Here is a 20,041-nt window from a genome sequence, read left to right on the forward strand (position 1 = left end):
CCCCCCCCCCCCCCCATGACATTTTCCCTCTTAATAAATATATTTTTTATAGAGTTCGGGACTGCTTGCGAGTTATAAATTTGTCTTATGAAATGGCGAAATTAAATACAAAGTTTGAATTTGCATATTTGTGTATTTTTCAACTTAAATGTACATACAATTGTCGGGAAAAATTATATTTGGATAACATTGAAAAATATCTTTAGGTACAATAGACGATAATTTTGAGATTTGGGGAGACCGAAGCCTAATACCATACTATTATAAAATTGAATAAGCTTAAAAAATTAAGTAAATTTTAAATACATTTTTAAGTAAAAAGGTCGGAGGGCTGTTAAAGTTGTTGGTGGAGCTTGGCTAAAGTTGGCCATATGTTTGCATATGTAAAATTTCAAAAGTCTTTTTGTGACAAAACTGTGTTTAAACTATAATTGACATCTAGATTGTAGATCGTATGAAGAAACGAACATCAGTAGATTCGTATTCGTTTATCACGGTGTTCGCATATCATATTATTCGTTATTACTTATTTATTAACGTAGTATTGTATGCCAGTATTTTTAAAAATTAAGTTGTTATTTATTTAACAGGTTTATATACCAACTTATTTTTTAGTTTTTTATTACCTAAATTGCAATGTTTTATGATTTTTCAAAAATAATATAAACATGTTGCTACATAGTACATAATATATTTAAGCATAATATTTTGAGAGTTTTAACTGCATATTTCGATAATTTTTAGTGCAACAAGTCAAGTCCTGAACCCTAAATTTTTTTATATACGAAAACTGTAAAAACTTGGTTTTAATCTATACTCAAAACACCCCCCATTTCATATTCCTGGCTACGCCACTGACAGTAATATACATTTAAAGGACATGCTGTGTTTCAAATTTTCCTGTCATAACTATTTACCTACATTATCATTATTATGGGAGGGAGAATTTTATATATTAATGTTCATAAAACCAACCTTGCTATAGTACCTTAAATTCAGTAACATTGTTCGTCGTCTACCTACTCAAAACATTAAATTTAAAATAAAATAATTAAAGTCTTTTATTTCCTATTTGTTAATATTACTGAAACAATATTGTTTATGTTCATTGTATAAGGTGTCTGTGATTTCAATTAAAAAGTAATAAATAACAATTAATTTTAACAAAAGAAAAGAAAATGGATATTCTAGTCTTAAAAACAATGTCATATCTTACAGGCCCTATGCCGAAACTAACAATTAATAAAAAGCTATTAGTGTAATTAAAATAAGTGTTTTTTCAATGAAATAATCAGTAGATATATTTCAAGTTATTGTTTATCATATTTTGTATAATATTTAGTCAAAAACTAAATGGGTAAGTCTTAAATGATTAGTAAGACCACGTTTATGGGCAAATTTTTTAAAACATATTGAACATTCAAAATTGTTTGCATCAAGACATGTCAAGATATGTTCCACATACAGATTTTCAGGATTTGGACCTAAAATTATATTTTTACAATTTTTACATCGATAACAATTTTCTGTTGTAGTTTCAGATACAGAACATTTCTTTGGTTCCTGTTTTTGTGATTCTGGTTGTTGAGGAATGGTAGATATTGAAAAAACCGGAACTGCATCTGGCTTAAGTTTAGTTGTAATTCTGATTTCTAAAATAAAAAATAAATGTCATTAGTATGAAATAAATAAATATTATAACAATCATATTTTATTAGTAGTTAACTATAGCCATAAAGCACTGTTATAATTAATTATTACATATTATAGTACATATAAATTATTAAATACGTATAATATATATATAATTTATACAATAAACATATATATAAACACTAGAATGTTATTAATTTTGTACCTTTTTTATTTATAATCATCAATTTACCAATTAATTCAGGAAAGTATAGTTGTATAATAGTAAAAAATATTAATGAAAATTGTATTAATTTTTTTGTAGAAACACTTTTTCAACTCAAACATGTATATATTGTATTTTGTACATCATAGTAAATTATTGTTGTACATTTTTCAAACCACACCACAACAAACAATAAATAAACAATATGAATTAAAAATATCTGTAAAATTAAATAGTTAATAGTATAACAAAAAAACAGAAGTATTTCTAATTAACATACATTTACACATTTTTAATATTCATAAAATTAAATATGTAATACAATAATTAGGAGTGGTTAAAATGAATATAATTGTGCACAGTGATCATATGTTTTTTAAGATTATACTTTTGGGCACAAGTCTTATTACAAAAACTACATTTGAACTGTGGCTCAACACCGCATTCATATGTTACATGTCGATTCATTGAATCTTTTCGTGTATATCGTCGACCACAGTTTTTCGGACAACGATACATAAGTGGCATTGCAGTAGACTCGTCAGCACCTGATAACGACAAAAGATAAAACGACACAAATTTAATTTAAATGTCATTTATCTGTATTTCAATAAAATAAAATGTCAGCAATTAACAATTCAATATTGTTTAAAATATCATGATCAATCACACAACAACCAAGCAAACAATATTAATATTTAAGTTTGTAACTACGATTAAGTATATACTCTAGATAAACACAATATATCAGGCGGTTCGTTAACTTACTAAAAAATGTAAACTGAAAAGAAAATGCAAGTAACAAGCAACTATAAGTGATGACTTGTAATATTGTTTGATTTTTATACATTAATATTAGATTATCTATTTCTTTTCCAAAATAAATTATGATTCTTGATTACTTATAGAGCCTTGGTGCATTGTTTGAATGACAGCATACACTTTTCACAAATTTAAACAAAGAATTATTAGTAGTTTATTATATACGATACAATATTAAATTAGTATGAATAAATAATGTTTAAGATTAAGAAAATATTTTTGGTAAACAGACATTACATCTTAATCCTTCATTGCATCACTTCTGAGATATGTGCAATTTGTTGAATTACAGCTTCAAGTTAAATTTCAAATTACTGATTTTGTATTGCCAAACAATATTAACTAGGATAGTAAAGTCCCATGTAGAGTAATATATTCCTGTAAACAAACATTAAAAAATATATGAGTAAATAAAAAGGCTAGAATTAATAAACTTATGGACTAATTATTTTAGTTTAAACTAAAAAGTTTAAACCAAAATTTGTAAAAAAAAATATGGATATTTTGTGTTATTACGCTTCCAAACATAATTATAGAAGTAAATTAGGAACCTACTTTAATGTTAATATAATTAAAATATATAACTATATGTATAAATTATTACAACTTTTAAATTTAAATCATTGTTTATTTAATTCTGAAATTTATCAGGAGATTTTTTTGTTTTCTTTTCATAAATAATTGCCTTAGACAATAATCCCACCTACTACTACTAAAAATTATGTACTACCTATACATACTTTCGATAAACACAAACATTATTATAACATTGATTTTGTTAAAGAAATATAAAGTACAATTTGTTTAAGCTATTTTTTTTATTAGTAAATAATTATTGTCTACAATTATATATTAATTGTTCTGATTACATTATTATATAACATAGCACTAATGTAGACGAAAAAAATATAACATAATATAATAAACAAATTTGTGTTATCAGTGATAATCTTATTATAATTAATCAATAATTTTTATACACCATTAAGAAATTAATTTTTATACAATGTTAAGACATATCATTGAAATATTTTGTACAGATTATATTGAGTTGTGTCAGCTATCATAAACTTAAATTTACAACAAGAATTCACAAGTTCTGCAATACGTAATTTTGACGACTCCGAAAGATTTAAATTTACGGATTTACCAATAGGTTTGTAAATTTGTAGATTTTAAATTCACATTTAAATTCAGTGTACAATGTATGCATGGATGCGGCATTGCTATTAGACATTTACAGAAATATAATAAAAGTTACTAATTTTTTGGTCCAAAATTTTATTGTACATTTGCACATTGTTATTAATTATTATAGATTAAATTTAACAAAATATTTCGCAATGTATATATCTTTTTATAAATAGTTTTGATTAAAATATCAAAAAATATTCTAAAAAATAATATTAATTATGAACATACCAAAACAAACGGGTTAAACATTTTATCTAACAATAAATTACGGCACTAAATATTTTAATGGAGTAGATAAGTATGTGACACATAGTTCCGGTAAAAAATAAACGCACACAATTAGTGGCGTAGCCAGGCCCCTGTGTGTTTTGGGTGTTTTTGTGTTGTGCTTTTTAACATTTTTCTGGGGGAGGGAGAGTTCTAAATATAATATATTATTCAAAGGTATCCATTGTTTTTATTTTTTAAACGCATAATTGTTGAAAAATTAAATTAAATTAAACATTTAACAATTTATTATTTCAGTATATTTTAAATAGGTATATAATTAATAACCTTATATTTATATATTATACTAGTTTATATAATATAACATAATTATTTATAGTGTCCGGTGGGGGGCAGTACCTCTATGGAATCACAGGCCTCTATACTTCATATTATATTATATTATTATCCTGGCTACGCCACTGCGACAAAAACATTCATAAGTCGTGAATTAAACATAAAATTAAACCTTTCTAATTTTAAGTTTAAGTCTATATGTATGTATTTAAAATACCCTAATATTATGTTATAACACGTTACTGTCAGGCCAATGACCAGAGTTGCCGCGGTCTTTATGTTAAATTTAAAAAAATAAACATAAAATGAAGTAGTGAGTATAGTACCTAACTATGACTAAAAGAAATATTAAATAAATTAATTAATTACTTGTTGTTGACAATAAAAGAATAAACACCTCGTTAAAATAAGACGTCTAATATAATACGATTATTTTAATCTCTTGGCAATTAATATACGACAATTTAGATGTTTTTATCTAAAAAAAAAGTTTATAAAATCATTTAAAATTATGACAAAAGTTTTAAAAATAATCAACAAATTGAAAAATAGGTTATAGTTGACTCGTTATTAATTCAAATATATCTTAAACATATAATTTAATTTTTAACTATATTGGGATTATTGTGGTATAAGTGCATAACGTCTGAAATGCATGTCCAAATATTTAATTTTGTATTCAGTATTTTGTATCCACTACGCATCGTTTTAATTTTTGAAAGTAAAAAAATAAAATATTTAAAAAAATGATCGAATAAGATTTTAATTATTTAATTACTATTTTTAAACTTAATTTTACTAGTTATTTATGGCACAATGCGAGAATATCGATAACTTTCAACGTAATCGTAGGTAAACGATTTTCGTGGTGAAAATCTGTATGTCAAATCTAATGTCAAAGACGGTACAACGAGCACAGATTTGCAGCACATTGTTCCGACACGAATCCTATATAGGTGCAAAATAATATTGTTATTGTGAACGGTATTATCGACGATTTGAACCATGTTAGATGCGCCGTGTGAGACGGGTCTACTGGTGGGACGGAGATGTTCAAGTATGGGAAGTAACCAGATATCGTTTGTGCTTTTGAAACATGTGCTTCTTCAAGCTGAAGGGGTACGCAAACTTGCGCTGACACATTTGACACTTGAATCTGTGATCGATACCGCACTCATGTTCTAAATGACGCGTCATGGTTTCTACCCGCTTGTACGTGCGGCCGCAATTGTTCGGGCACACGATCCGCTCCAGGGAGGCTGCGGCGGCGGCGGCGGCGGCTGTAGCGGCAGCGGTGGCAGCAGCAGCGGCGGCAGCGCGTTTCTTCATCATGTGATCTTCGTAAGTATAGTCTTCCGGTTCATTTGGTATCAAGAAACCTACGCATATGGACGAGGCCGAGAACAAAAACAGAACAAAATAAAAACTCGTGAATATTGGTATGACAGTAATATTTAAATATAATACAGCTTAAGTTCGCACACTAGCACACGCACACAACACCTGTCATTAAGTTACAACTAACCTAGTGTTGTGAAATATCCAGGGGTGTTCTCGTGGAGGATAAATCCCTCCAATCGTTTCAGCTTTTGTCTAAACCCAAATCAATTGAGTAGTATATCTATATAGAGAATGCAGTGTTGTATACGGTACGAGTGTGTGGACATAAAAACTACAACATATAAGACATAAAAAAGCCAACAGTTATATTGTATGCTCAATACTTCATAAGCAATCAAGCTGTAAAACTAACAATACATAGATACGCGTGAACCGAGGTCGAAGATAAAACACAACGGGGCGGATATAAAGCAAATAACAGACTGAAGAAATGTGTCGTAAGGAACAACACATTAATAATAACAGCTTTATTATAAAGCAGTATATTATATAGCTATGATAGTAAAAGCACAATACGATTTTTTTTCAAAAATCTTCCGACAAAACACTTTCGCAGTAGCCCTACACTATCATGATGAAAATGCGTTAAGTAACAATATATTGCCAACACGTCAGTGTTTGGCAAGTTCCTTATAAAAAGGAATTCGTTCCGTTCCTTGTTCCTTAAAAAAAAAAAAAATTCGTTCCTTTGTCGTTCCTTTGGAAAATGAACGAGTTCCTTTTTTAGTTCCAAATAAAATAAAAATTCTTACTTTATCATTATTGTTTTTTTTTCATACGCATACTTCTTTAGTTTTTAATTCTAATATAATACCTATACAAGTACGTTCATATTTTATAATTCTATTTTGAGGTTTTCTTTAAAATTAAATTGTTGGCCAACGTATATCGATTATATAACGTCGATAGTCGATAACGATCACTAATTAGCAATATACATTAAGCACTTTAAAAAAAATATATCTTAATTTCAATTATTTACATACTTATCGGTATAAATTATTGGAACTAGAAAGGAACGAACAATTTTGTTATTTTTCCTTGAAAAAAAGAACTAGTTCATTTTCTCGTTCTTTTTTTATAAAAAGGAATTCGTTCATCGTGCCGTTCCTGAAAAAGGAATTCGTTCCAAGAATCCGTTCCTTTTGGAACCCGTTCCTTCCAAACACTGCAACACGTACACATTATTTTTCTACACAATAAAGCAAACGGGTTAGTTTAACTGTAATGGTTATCAACTAAAGGTTCTAAAATGAAAAAAAAAGAAAAAAAGTAAACGGGTATAAATGTACCTAAATAAATATCGAACACAAAAACATAGGTAGGTACTATATTTTAATATTTCACTGATCAGTATATATTATATTATTACCTAACATAAAAATTATAACAAGACAGATAACAACAAATTAATATTGTTATCATCAAAAAATCATGTATATATAGTATATATAATAGGTAGTAGGTAATCGTAATTAGACGACACGGTATAGGCACGTTTAACGTTTTGCGGCTAAGGGTAGTCGACGATTACGTGGTGTGTGCACACGACATGTCTTTTCATATCACTCGGAAACCTAAACATCTTGGCACAAAATGAACATTTTAACTTCGGAGGTACGCCGCACTCGTATCGAAGGTGCTGAATAACTCCTTGCTTGTACTTGTACGATCGACCGCATCCCTTCTTGCACATGAATCGGGACACTGTAATTATAAAATGTAACGAGGACAAGCGATTAACAAGGATCACGAAATCATAAAGTTAATAAAAATATGAGAAATTGTAAAATAATACGTCAGGGTGAAATAAAATGTTAATATTTAGTAAACTAATACACATCTATAAAGTAATTTTTATTTCTTCTTTTCACAGCACATTAATCCAATATTACTATAATACCACAACTTATTCTATTTGCAAGCTAGGTACCTCTTATTAAACGTAAAATAATAATTGTAAGTTACAATATATTAAATAATATTCCAGTGAAACTGTCTACTCAATCGGAGATCATGTGGTGAACGTTGGCAATGTGGAACCTCATGACGTTACGCTGTTTAAACGTTTTTCCACACACTGAACACTTAAACTTTGGAATCACGCCACACTCGTAACGCAGATGCTGGATAACTCCTTTATTGTACTTGTACGACTTGCCGCATCCGTTCGGACATACGAATCGGGACCCTGTAATTATAAAATATAACAAGGACAAGCGATTAATAAGGATTACGAGTCACGACGCCATAAAGTTATTAAAAATATAAGAAATTGTAGTTTTGGTAAACACTCTCTGGGAGACTGGGCCACAACAAGTATACACTGTGATCAAGTTATGTGGTAAACATCTGAAGATAGGAGTAACGAAACATAATATGTGAATATATAATTCACGAGTGCACTCGTTTTGATTGTACAAGTAAGAATACGTTAAGGTGAATTAAAATTTTTATATTTAGTAAACTGATACACATCTATAAGGTAATTTTAATTTTAATTTCTTCTTTTGACTGCACATTAATCCAATAGAATGCAAACGATTACTCTGGATCACGTCATACGGTTACCTACCCACGTTTTTACGTATAAAGTTATTATTTCTTATATTATTATAACAAGTACCTATCGTTGGTAAACACTTTCTGTGTCACGCTGCCTCTACAAGTATACGCTGTCGCCGATTTTTGTAGCTTTATGAGCTGCAGGTATAGGAATGACGAATCCTATTTTATTTATGCGTGCTCTCATTTTGATTGTTGAGGTAAGAATATATTTAGGTGAAATAAAATGTTAATATTTGGTAAACTAATACACATTTATAAGGTTATTTTTATTTTAACATATTATTTTGACTGTACTTTACAAAAAGAAAAATCCATAATTTATATATAATGGTACAACTCGTAAAAGTTGTCTAAGTACCTATTAAACGTAAAATAGTTTATTCAATTTAATTTTAGTGAAATGGTCTACTCAATCGATGAGTATCTGGTGGACTAAAACAATGTGGGATTTAAAGGAGCTACGCTGCTTGAACGTTTTGCCACACACCGAACACTTAAATTTCGGAATCATGCCACACTCGTAACGCAGGTGCTGCATAACTCCTTGCTTGTACTTGTATGATCGGCCACATCCGTTCGAGCAAACAAATCGGGATACTGCAATCATAAACGGTAAAAAGGTCATACAATTATTATGGATCACGACGTCATACGGTTATACCTACATACGTTTTTATGGTTTATATGTATGGTACAGTTATTATTTCTTATATTATTATAGCAAGTATATTATTGTTAAACACTTTCTGTGTCACAAGTATACACTGTCATTGATTTTTGTAGCTTAATCAGTTGCAGGTAGGAGTGACGAATCTTATTTTATTCATGCATGAATATATTAAAGCGAAATGAAATGTTAGTATTTAGTAAATTAATACACGTCTATAAGGTTAATTGTATTTTATATTTTTCTTTTGACTGCACATTGATCCAATATTAATATACCTAATATCACGACTTGCAGGATTGGTTAACTATAGGTATTTCTTATTAAACGTATAATATTTATCGTTAACTCAAATATATTCCTGTTAAACGGTCTAAACTCATTTGATGAATACGCGGTGAATGCTAGAAATGTGGAACTTGAGGTGGCTACGCCTTTTGAACGTTTTGTGGCACAGCGAACACTTGAACATTGGAGGTATGCTGCACTCGAAGCGCAGGTGTTGGGTAACTCCTTTTTTGTACTTGTACGACCGGCCGCAACCGTTTGAGCACATGAACCGAGACACTGCAACCATAAACGGTAACGCGGACAGATGATTATATCATGGAGTCATATACAGTTAGGTACCTAAGAATACTGTTTATGTATATAGACACTATATTGTTGGTACGGCTATTATTAATTATTAATTATCATATTGGTAAATGGTAATATTATAATAATTATAGAAAAATTATCGTCGATAAACTCTACTTGGGCCTTACAATAGTATAAAGCGTGGTCAAGTCATGTGTACGCCGTACGACAACGGCTGCGTGCAGGTATAGGAATGACGACAATGTTATTACAATGTATTACCTACCTACTAATTTGATTAAAGAGTGCAGCACATAACAATTTTAATTTTATATAGGATGTACCTTATTAAAACCTATATGTAATGTAAATAAAATATTAACATTCAGTTAAAATACACATCTATAAAAACATTTTTTATTTCTTTTTCTCTTAGTTTGACTGCACATTAATAAAAAAATTATAAATAATAGGTACATTACATAATGCTGTGACTATTTGAACTAGGTAGATACGTAATTAATAATTATACCTATTGATCATATTATAATGTAGATGGTTTAATGTAATTATAACACATTATGTCGAAGCGGTCTAGATAGTAGGTATACAATCGAAATTAATGTTGTGAATTTTCTCAATATGTTTCTTAATGCCCCAGTGCTGCTTGAACATTCTTTTGCACACCGGACACTCAAACTGCGGCAGCATTCCGCACTCGAATTGCTGATGCCGATTTAATCCTTGCTTGTACTTGTATGACCGACCGCATCCGTTCGAGCACATGAACCGGGACACTGAAATAATAAACGGTAACGCGGACAGAGGATTATTATAGATCGAGACATCATACGAAATACTTGGGTACGTATACCGTGGTTTTTATAGTTACTTGGTAAGGTTATGAACTCATTGTCTCAGTATATTATAATTTATAAAATGTATAATTGTATAATTTAAATAGTAATCTCATTGGTAACCACTCTCGAGTCCTTCAAGCATACTGCAGCATAGGTACTATGCGGCAACAGCAGCAGGAATATAGTTAAGTTTACAAGTGGTGACGAAAAATGTTAGGATTTAGCAATTTACACACATCTAGTAGGTAGGTTATTTTAATTTTATATTCTTCTTAAGATTTCACATTCATACAATTAATAATTCATAATCCATAGCGACAATAATTAATACAATGCTGTGATTTGTATACTATGCAGGTAGGATGTAGCTTACCTATTAATAAAACGTTCCTAAAACAATAATATTCTAATATAACGATTATGATACATATATATGTAGAGGCTGACGAAACGTGTGACACGTCAGTCTCAGCTTCTCACATGCACGGAAACAGTCTTCTTAATCAAGGCTAATAATGTTGTAAATATTCACACTGGTTCTTGATGTTATAGCGCATCAGCGCTTCTGAATATTTTACCACACACTCGAATTGCGGCTATATTCCGCACTCGAATTGCTGATGCCGATGCAATACTTTCTTGTACTATAGGGTGTCCAGCGGAAGCGCACACTTTAAGAAGGTCAGGATTTTTTTTGTTTCTGGGTTGACAGCACTGTTCCAATGTTTTTCTTACCTTATAACATCCCCATTTGTCATCTCAAAGCAGTTTTTTGGTATTCGTCGTCATGGAGAAGTTCGCAGTTGAACAGCGCGTAACAATAGTGAAAACGCACTATAAGTGCGGACAGTGTGTCGCGGAAACGTTGCGGAGCTTCAGACAATCTTCGGACGAAAACGAAACAATGCGCCTACGCGAGCGACTGCAACTCGTTTGTTAGAAAAATTCGAAGAAAACTGGCTCAGTTGTGAACAAAGAAAGCCACCAATCAGAGTCCGAAGTCTTTCGCAATTGTTTCCTTGACACACTCTCCGCACTTGTAGGGTGTCCCCACAATTGTTACACGTTGTTCATCTGTGAACCTCTCCATGACGACGAATACCAAAAACTGCTTTGCGATGACAAATGGGGGATGATGTTATAAGATAAGAAAAACATCGGAACAGTGCTGTCCACCCAGAAACAAAAAAAAATCCCGGCCATCTTAAAGTGTGCGCTTCTGCTGGGACACCCTATAGTATAGTAAGATATACGACCGGCTGCATCCGCCCACGCACATGCAACGATCTGCAATAATAATATGGCCATGATATTAAATATTTATTAATTTGATTGAACGGCGTAACTTAAAACTTCTCGCCCATAATGCCGGGTGGTTAAGTGGAAATCCCAAAAAGTGCAGGGCGCACACATCGCGCGTATCACCTGCACAACCAGACACTGAATTCTATACCACAGTCCTTAGAAAACAAACTTTTGGTTACATATCTTATATTCATATTAAAACATCGATGCATAAAGCCGGATTCGCAGCTGCGTCGTGTCGATCAAATCGTACCTATTGTGATTGGATATTACTTTTTTGGTATCATGTAATAACCATGTGTCAACCGAGTATACCAAGAATTGAATACTGCTCAACTTTTAAACCATATTGGTTACCAGTCGTAACCATATAATAACCAAGCCTCGCACGACACGACACACGACGTAGCTGTGAATGCGAATTGACGCGTAAAATAAATAAAACCAAATTGTTTCTTTCATGAAATATTGTTTCCGTAGAATAGTTTTGTTGTTGCATAGATCCGTTTGCGTTCGTCGATCCCGGCAAAGGTAATGCAGGGATCTATGCAAAAACCATACTATTCTACGAAAACAATATTCCATGAAAAAAAAAACGATTTTATTTTATTTATTTTAAACGTCATGCATGCATATTATAATATGAATATAAGATGTAACCAAAAGTTTATGTTTTGGAAGGACCCTGGTATAGATTTCAGTGTCTGGTTGTACAGGGGATACGCATGATATGCGCGCCCTGCCCTTTTGAGGATTTTCATTTTACTGCCCGGTACTTTTGGGGATTTCCAATTTATCGCCCGCTGGACGGAAAAGATCGGTTTCCAACGCTTCAACCGTCATCGGAAACCAAACTTTCGGTGCAGGCGTGACAAAATATACTATTAAATTAACTTGAAGTGAACTCGGTAATACTTAATATTTTACTCGCGATTTTCAATAATGAACGCCAACATTGAATATTAAGACGAATAGCCCAACAGAATAGACGGGAGACAGTTATAAATAACAATATGACATTAAACATTTCAGTTTTTGTAATATTAGGGCAGAAATATTGAGGTTATCCCATCCACCATGAGAGTATAATCTTAACGCTTGAGTCTGTGTGAAGAAGGGTAGGGTCTTCATATATAATATTTATATACAATATACACATCTGTACCACAGAAGTAAATTAACGTTAGTCAGTTTTTTGAAATATTAGTTTAGTTACATAATCAGAATAGCCTTCTTTTTATATTTTTAAAGGTATTAAAACGTAAGTCCAATATACAATAAATGCATAGATAGCAAGCAGTGTACTAACTTAAGTCCTAAACTATATGATACGATTATTGAAACGTATGTCCAGCGTGATACATAAGAAAAGTAATACAAAATAATATTTTTGAAGAATACAATTGTTAAGTCCATTGAGACAAACATTAAATATTTTGTCTTGTCTCTCCTGTAAAATTTGATTTGTGTGACTTGCCTTACTTGACTTCCGCGGTACAGACATTATATTTATAATAATCACATACACATACATGCAAGTCCGAAGAAAGAATTATCGATCTTTTTGGAATGCTTCTGTGGATACTGGAATAGTAAAGAAGTTATCGATAATCCTCCATGGTCAGAGTGACAACTGCCAAATACATGACGAATACAAATATTGAAATGTATTATTTCTATCTAGATATCTACATACAATATATAATATATATGTACAATATTTAGTATAAAAATAATATTATGTATTTAACCGGTATATTGTGTAATAATTGATTATAATACCTAAAATGTTTATAACTGTACAAATAACAATAAATAAAAACATACGATATATAACATAAAGCAGGTGGGTATAAATAAATGATAACCACTGATCTCACACAGGAAACTGCAAGTTCATTAAAAAAGCGAAGTTTTCCTGGTATATTGCAGATTGAAATCAGACTCGATGGCTTTCCTGTGATGAACCAATACGATGTGTCTCTTCATGTTGCCTTTCAACGTGCATCTCTTCGGACAGTACGGACATTTGTACAGTGGTGGCTTACCGCATTCGTAATTCAAGTGGCCGCTGAGACTGCTTTTGAATTTGTACCTTTTACCACAGTTGTTCGGACACGGATGATAAAACAACGGCTGGTTCGCAGGTTCAACTGAGAAAATAACAACGATACAATTTAATACAACTTGATTCTACCTCGATGCAGTACGATTTTCAGTGTACAAGTGTATAACAATATTATAATATTATTATGTGCATAAAACAAAACTCACAAAATTATTAGTACGCCTACCTATATTTAAGATATACTTCTATACGACTAGCGTAAAAGCTAATAGACCGCCCCGAAGCATATTGTATAAATTGTATATACTAGAGTAGGTAACTACCAGTGTCTCTTAAATATAGATTAGGTACTTACCGTTTGTCGTAATGCGGGTAAAAGCAATTAACAAACGCGAGCGACTTCATAAAATTAAAAATCCTATACCAAACGTGTGCATTGATTTTGTAGTTTGTTCAATAAAAACCCGTATTTCGAGACAGAATAAGGACCGTTTTTACAATGTACGGTAAAGTGTCGGTTAACTTTAACCGGACATTGTAACAACGGCCCTAAAACATTTATTTTAAGATACATCCACAATCGATTCATTGATTTGTCGGACAATTTCTGTCGGTTTTATTTGATCTATCATATGCTAACAATAAGGGTTTATGGAAATCTAGAACATGCTCATCTAAACAATTGATTTCTTTCAGCTTTGTTGGGCAAAAGGGACATAATCCGTTTAAAACAGTGCTATTGCGGTATACAGCTGATTTGCAAAATGACGTATCTCGATCACCTGAAATAAGAAAAAGTAAGATACAGTAAAAAACAATTTTTAAGGAAAACTTAAAAAAGCAATATCATATGCACTTTAACAGAATTGCATTTGATATTCTCTATTTTATTTTTCATCAAAGTTGTGATTGAAAGCAGCACCAAAATAAGTGCTTTTACTATACCTGTGTATTATGATGATAACATAAGCAATAACTAAACAAAAATATAAAAAGCAATGCAATAAAATCACCTTTCAATCATTGTTATCGTTCTGATCGTTCGATCTATTTATTTGCATTATATATGTATAAATTATAGTGTACAAATATACAACATAATAAATAAAATAATAAACGCATGGAATTTTTTTTTTTTTAATAGTATAAGCATAAGCAAATACATATAACGATATTGTTAAATATTTGACCTTTCTTCCGAAGTTGGATAACAATTGAAAAAGGGTGAAAAAGATGAGTGAAGTACATATCTGAGGTGTTAAGTTGAAATTGGATTTCCGATGAACCAGCTTATGACAAATCTTGCACTTGTACCGAGGTTGTTGGTCGCATTTTTATTTTAGATGAAAGCCAAATGAACATTAGTTTTTATAACTTTGATAACAGTTATTTTTGTGCAAATTTGGACAGCCGTATCGTATGGATATGCGCCTAAACAATATATTATTGTATACGACAACCACAATTAAAAGTTAAAAATAAGGGGGGAGGCAAAATTCAATAAACTATTGTACAAGTGAGTATATGTTAGAACGCAAAATATTAAAGCAAATTATTTTAATGCGTTTTACAAAAATAATAATAAATTAATAAAATGGCAAAAGCAATTAATTTGAAAAAAAACCTTAACAAATCCACGACAAGTATAGATATAGTATATATAGTAACATAACAATCTAAGTTAAACTATAAAATATTTAATACAAAAAGATATGTTGTAATTTAAAAACGAAACTATTTACTATAGTTGGATTGGTAGATGAAATTAAAAATACTTACTACAACCACAAAACTCAAATTAATCAACTAATCAATGATGTATGAGTAAATAAGTTGGTTCAATGTTAATATATATATATCAATATGTGTATCAGGTATCTGTATATAACCAATTTTAATATATTAAGTATTAACTTATAGCATTGTAAACTGTACGTCTGGTTTGTAAGGCAAAAAATGTATAAAACAAAATAGGAACTGTATCGTAAAATACAATATTATTTAGTTACATCTAAATTAACTTGTAAGATTATTATAGTTATTACGTCCTATTATCATTGATTTAGAAGTGACTAAAGTGATAACTGGTAACAAAATTAGGTAATTCTTGAAAATAAAAAAAATAACCATACCCAAGTTTCAATACTTTAATCAATGCATATGGGTGTGTGTATATTAATAGCCAACGCATAAATTACACTTTCAACAAATGATTTAAATGTTTTAATGAATATTTTGTAATTAATTAGTTATTAACAATAGTTAAAGCCTAAAGGTACCCAAAATAATAATAATTATTGTTGTTGTTATTGTTGTTGTTGTTGTTGTCGAATACTTAGCAAATGCTTAAAAACTTATAAAAAAAAATGTATTTACAAATTGGTATGCAAACAGTTTACTAAATTTAACATCAGTAATAAGTCATTAATACAATATAGGTAGGTATTAGGTATATATAAGTTGTTTAAATTTGCTTAGTGTAGTTAATATTTAGGAGCTTTGTTCATACCATTATAGTGTCTTCACGACGGTTTCATTTAGTAACTAGTCAGAAAGAAGTTAATATATTATATCAGTAATATTACACAATACAAATTGTGGTCATAGGTTTAAAAATGGTTAAAAATATAAATTAATACGTATTAACATATTTATTGTACTTGCGAGGTTAAGTTAGGAAATATTTTGGGGGCTTGGGGCCTCAAATTTACGCCTATGCTGTGTATAAAGTGGTACCTATATAAAACAATTTCAAATAAATTAAAATGTTCACTTGTTTTTTCATAATATGTTATGCTTATACTTTGGTTATTGCCTTCAACAATTTTTTTTATATTAATCTCTGGTAAATAATCAAACATGATTTCAAAAGAACTAAGTCAGTGGCTGATGTATTTATGTACTGTAAACATGTGTTTCTTCAGGTTTGAATTTCTCGAAAACATCCTTAGACAAAAGTCACATTTGTATAAGGGTTGTTTTCCACATTCATACTTCAAGTGGTAGGTCAAATGGAATTTGTTCTTATAACTGCGACTGCAATGTCCATTGACACAACGCCAAATTCTAGTACCTGAAATGCGTCACATTAGCCTGATCATTTATTAATACTATTCAGAGAGAAGCATTTATACAAAAAGCTGTGTATTAAGAGGACGCTACACCCGCTGTGTTGTCTTCGTCTTACAAACGGTAACTTACCAAACTTACGCTCGGAAATTCAAGTTTTATGCCTTTAGCTTAAAAATTAGAGTGAATAACAGTAAGAACATTATCTGTGTTTAGTTGGAAGGTTTTTTTTATGATAATTCAGTTTTTAAGTGAGTTATGTGTATTTTTAATTTACATTTATTATACACGCATAACTCATTAAAAACTGAATTATCGTAAAAAACTTCGAACAAAATACAGATAATGTTCTAACCGTCAGGTTTCATAATAGGTCGATTCACTCTAATTTTTAAGCTAATGTCATACTAGAAGCTCTGAGCATAAATTTGGTATGCTATGCGTTTGTAAGACGGAGAAAACACATCCGGGTATGGCGTTTTCTTAATAATATTTTTAAATCTGTGATATTCTACAAAAGTAAAACATTACTAATAAAGTAATAAACACTAACCTATATTCGTTTTAAATTGTATTTCTAAATACACATAATCCAATTAAGGTTAAGCCAACACACTGGGTATATTTTTTTTAGAGTAATTACAAAATTGACTAACATAAAATAAATTAAAATAGATTTTATTTTTTTGTTATTGTTCTGTAATTCCAAAATATACGTTGGTACACGATAATTAAAACCATATATTAACCTATATTTCTAGATTTATCTGATACTTAAAAAAAATTAGTTAATCTAAGAAAACAAACATGTATTTTTATGATATTGAATATTTATATTATATACAATCAACTTAAAATGTTTGAAAAGCTGTTAGATGCTAAACATTTTAAACAACCAACCTATTAAAAGCATTCTAATGATTATATAGTTTACCGTTTAATATAAATAGAGAAATCATAAAGAATTAAATACCAGATAAAAAAAATGTAATTGTTCTTACAACTAATTAAATAGGTACATGGTTATAACATTTAATGTCATAGGTACTATTTTTCATCACAACACATGCAAAATTTACCTATATTCAATATTTAAAGTAAGCAAACATGTGTTATATTTTTGCATCTACAAGTATAATATATTTTTTTAAATATTTAAGTAATAAGGTGTTACCACTGGGTACCCTCCCTAATCATAAGATTCATGTCAACCTATTTTTACTGTCAATTATCAAACATACTTATTGTACATAAAAAAATTGTATAGATTGTAGATATATTTCAATATAATAAATATAAAAGAAAAAATATTTTAGTGTTAGAAGTACCCTGGTACATAAATAAAATAAATTCAATATTGCTTATCTTGTAATTATAAAACATACATTGATCACAGGACATTCAATTAATTTAAATTCAACCAGTTATGTTTCTGAAAGTTACTGAAAAATGTGTTAGTTAAAAAAAAAATATATGAGTACCTATATAGTAAAATATTTATACTTAAATATTACTTGAGCTTCCATAACTCACATATACAAATTAAATACATATTTTATTTATTAGATAACATAATTGTAATTTATTAGTTTGTTATTACTAAACGTACAAGCATATACATAATATTAATAAATTATACAAAAAATATACATACTTTTCAAATTTATTTTATTTTTATTGAGCAACAGAAAATATAACATTTACATAATATATTTTATAGTTAATTTATCTTATAGATCTAGGTACGTTTTTATTCAAAATCGTAAAATACTGTTGCGGAAAACTAAATTAAAAATTTAATTTGTTACCTATGTTAAATATGAAAAGTATCATAATTTATACGAAAGATTATAAAATTTACTACCTATAATGATTTTTAAATGCGATCATATTATTCCATTTCACTCGTACATTTTAGTATTATTATTATTTATTCAGAAGAATAGTTTATCTACATACATTGTTAATAGCCAATATATAGGCACTATAAATAATTTGATCTTAAAATCAACAACTATATTATCATATCGCCGAGCTTATTATGTACTGATGACATATGAATTTTCAACACGTTTCTATACGCAAAACATTTCATACATACTGCGCAAGAGAATTTAGGCCTTACACCGCATTCATAGCGCATATGTTGTCTGACACCATGTAACGCTTTGTAACTTCTGCCACACTGGTTGGGACATTGATACCGTTCATCGACTATCAAAAAATCTTGTTTATTTAACTTCCAGCACACTAGAATAAAATGTATATTTGATTACTTGTAGTTGTTTAAAATAGAATATTGTTTATTTCGAAACAGAAGTATGAATATATGTATATAATATGGAGTTACATGCTAATTTTCATACGACATATTAATAATAATAATAATAATAATAATAATAATAATAATAATAACAATAATAATAATAATCAAACACAGTCCTGTTAATATTGTATAATTGGGCTGATCAGGTTGTCATGGATATTGATATTTTTAATAACAAATAATTAACTAACACAAGGTTATTTTTTCAAAAAATGTCGTTTGTTTGATTATTATAACAAGTGTCTACATAATTACAGGTAAAATTTACAATCTAATTATTAATACGATAATAGTATGTACTTAAAAATATACGTAAAAATTACACAAAACATTTAAATTTGTATTGAAAATTATAAAATGTAAATATATGAGTAAATAAAATAAAATAAAATAAATACGAATATGTTTAGAACACAATATTTTAGTATAGTTTTACGAGTGCACAGAATGGGCCATTCTCTGGTGTTTCTTTACGGAATCCGATCTAGAATATTTTTTACCACAGTATTCACATTCGAAGTCTACGCCGCAAAATTTGAAATGTTTAGCGAAACTCGGTCGTTTGTCATAAGTACGTCCGCATTTGGGACAAGTGAATGTTTCTGAAACCCCTAAGGACGAAAAAAGTTGTGAAAATACATCCTTAATTTGTGGAAAAAATCTTTGTGCAAATTTAGATTATATTGTGTTATATCAAAAATATCATATAATATGTAACATCTTAAAAAAAAAATATTAAATTTTTTAATGATAGTCATGG

At 29.6% G+C, this 20,041-nt stretch overlaps 1 protein-coding gene and 3 long non-coding RNA genes across 4 annotated transcripts in view; all 4 read right to left on the reverse strand.

The window, feature by feature from the left end:
• Positions 1-1,985, reverse strand: part of LOC115034047 (myc-associated zinc finger protein-like) — a 4,053-nt gene extending 2,068 nt beyond the window's left edge. Inside the window, exons 1-2 of the mRNA XM_029489264.1 lie at positions 1,859-1,985; positions 1,512-1,652 (exon numbers count right to left, since the gene is read on the reverse strand). Of these exons, the coding sequence (XP_029345124.1) occupies positions 1,512-1,652; positions 1,859-1,877 (160 nt within the window). The 5' untranslated portion in view covers positions 1,878-1,985. The remainder of the gene's footprint in view (positions 1-1,511; positions 1,653-1,858) is intronic.
• Positions 1,986-2,332: 347 nt separating this feature from the next.
• On the reverse strand, positions 2,333-3,479 carry LOC115034048. Its single transcript, XR_003839409.1, has 2 exons — positions 2,627-3,479; positions 2,333-2,406 (listed from the first exon to the last, which is right to left on the reverse strand). It is a non-coding gene; the product is annotated as an uncharacterized LOC115034048 (long non-coding RNA).
• Positions 3,480-7,681: 4,202 nt separating this feature from the next.
• LOC107884545 lies at positions 7,682-10,245 on the reverse strand. The gene is made up of 2 exons (XR_001680005.2): positions 8,466-10,245; positions 7,682-8,030 (listed from the first exon to the last, which is right to left on the reverse strand). It is a non-coding gene; the product is annotated as an uncharacterized LOC107884545 (long non-coding RNA).
• A 4,110-nt stretch (positions 10,246-14,355) lies between these two features.
• On the reverse strand, positions 14,356-17,198 carry LOC107884547. Its single transcript, XR_001680008.2, has 2 exons — positions 16,690-17,198; positions 14,356-16,622 (listed from the first exon to the last, which is right to left on the reverse strand). It is a non-coding gene; the product is annotated as an uncharacterized LOC107884547 (long non-coding RNA).
• Positions 17,199-20,041: the final 2,843 nt, after the last annotated feature.

Source organism: Acyrthosiphon pisum, chromosome A2 (genome assembly GCF_005508785.2).
Source record: "Acyrthosiphon pisum isolate AL4f chromosome A2, pea_aphid_22Mar2018_4r6ur, whole genome shotgun sequence".
NCBI lineage: Eukaryota > Metazoa > Arthropoda > Insecta > Hemiptera > Aphididae > Acyrthosiphon > Acyrthosiphon pisum.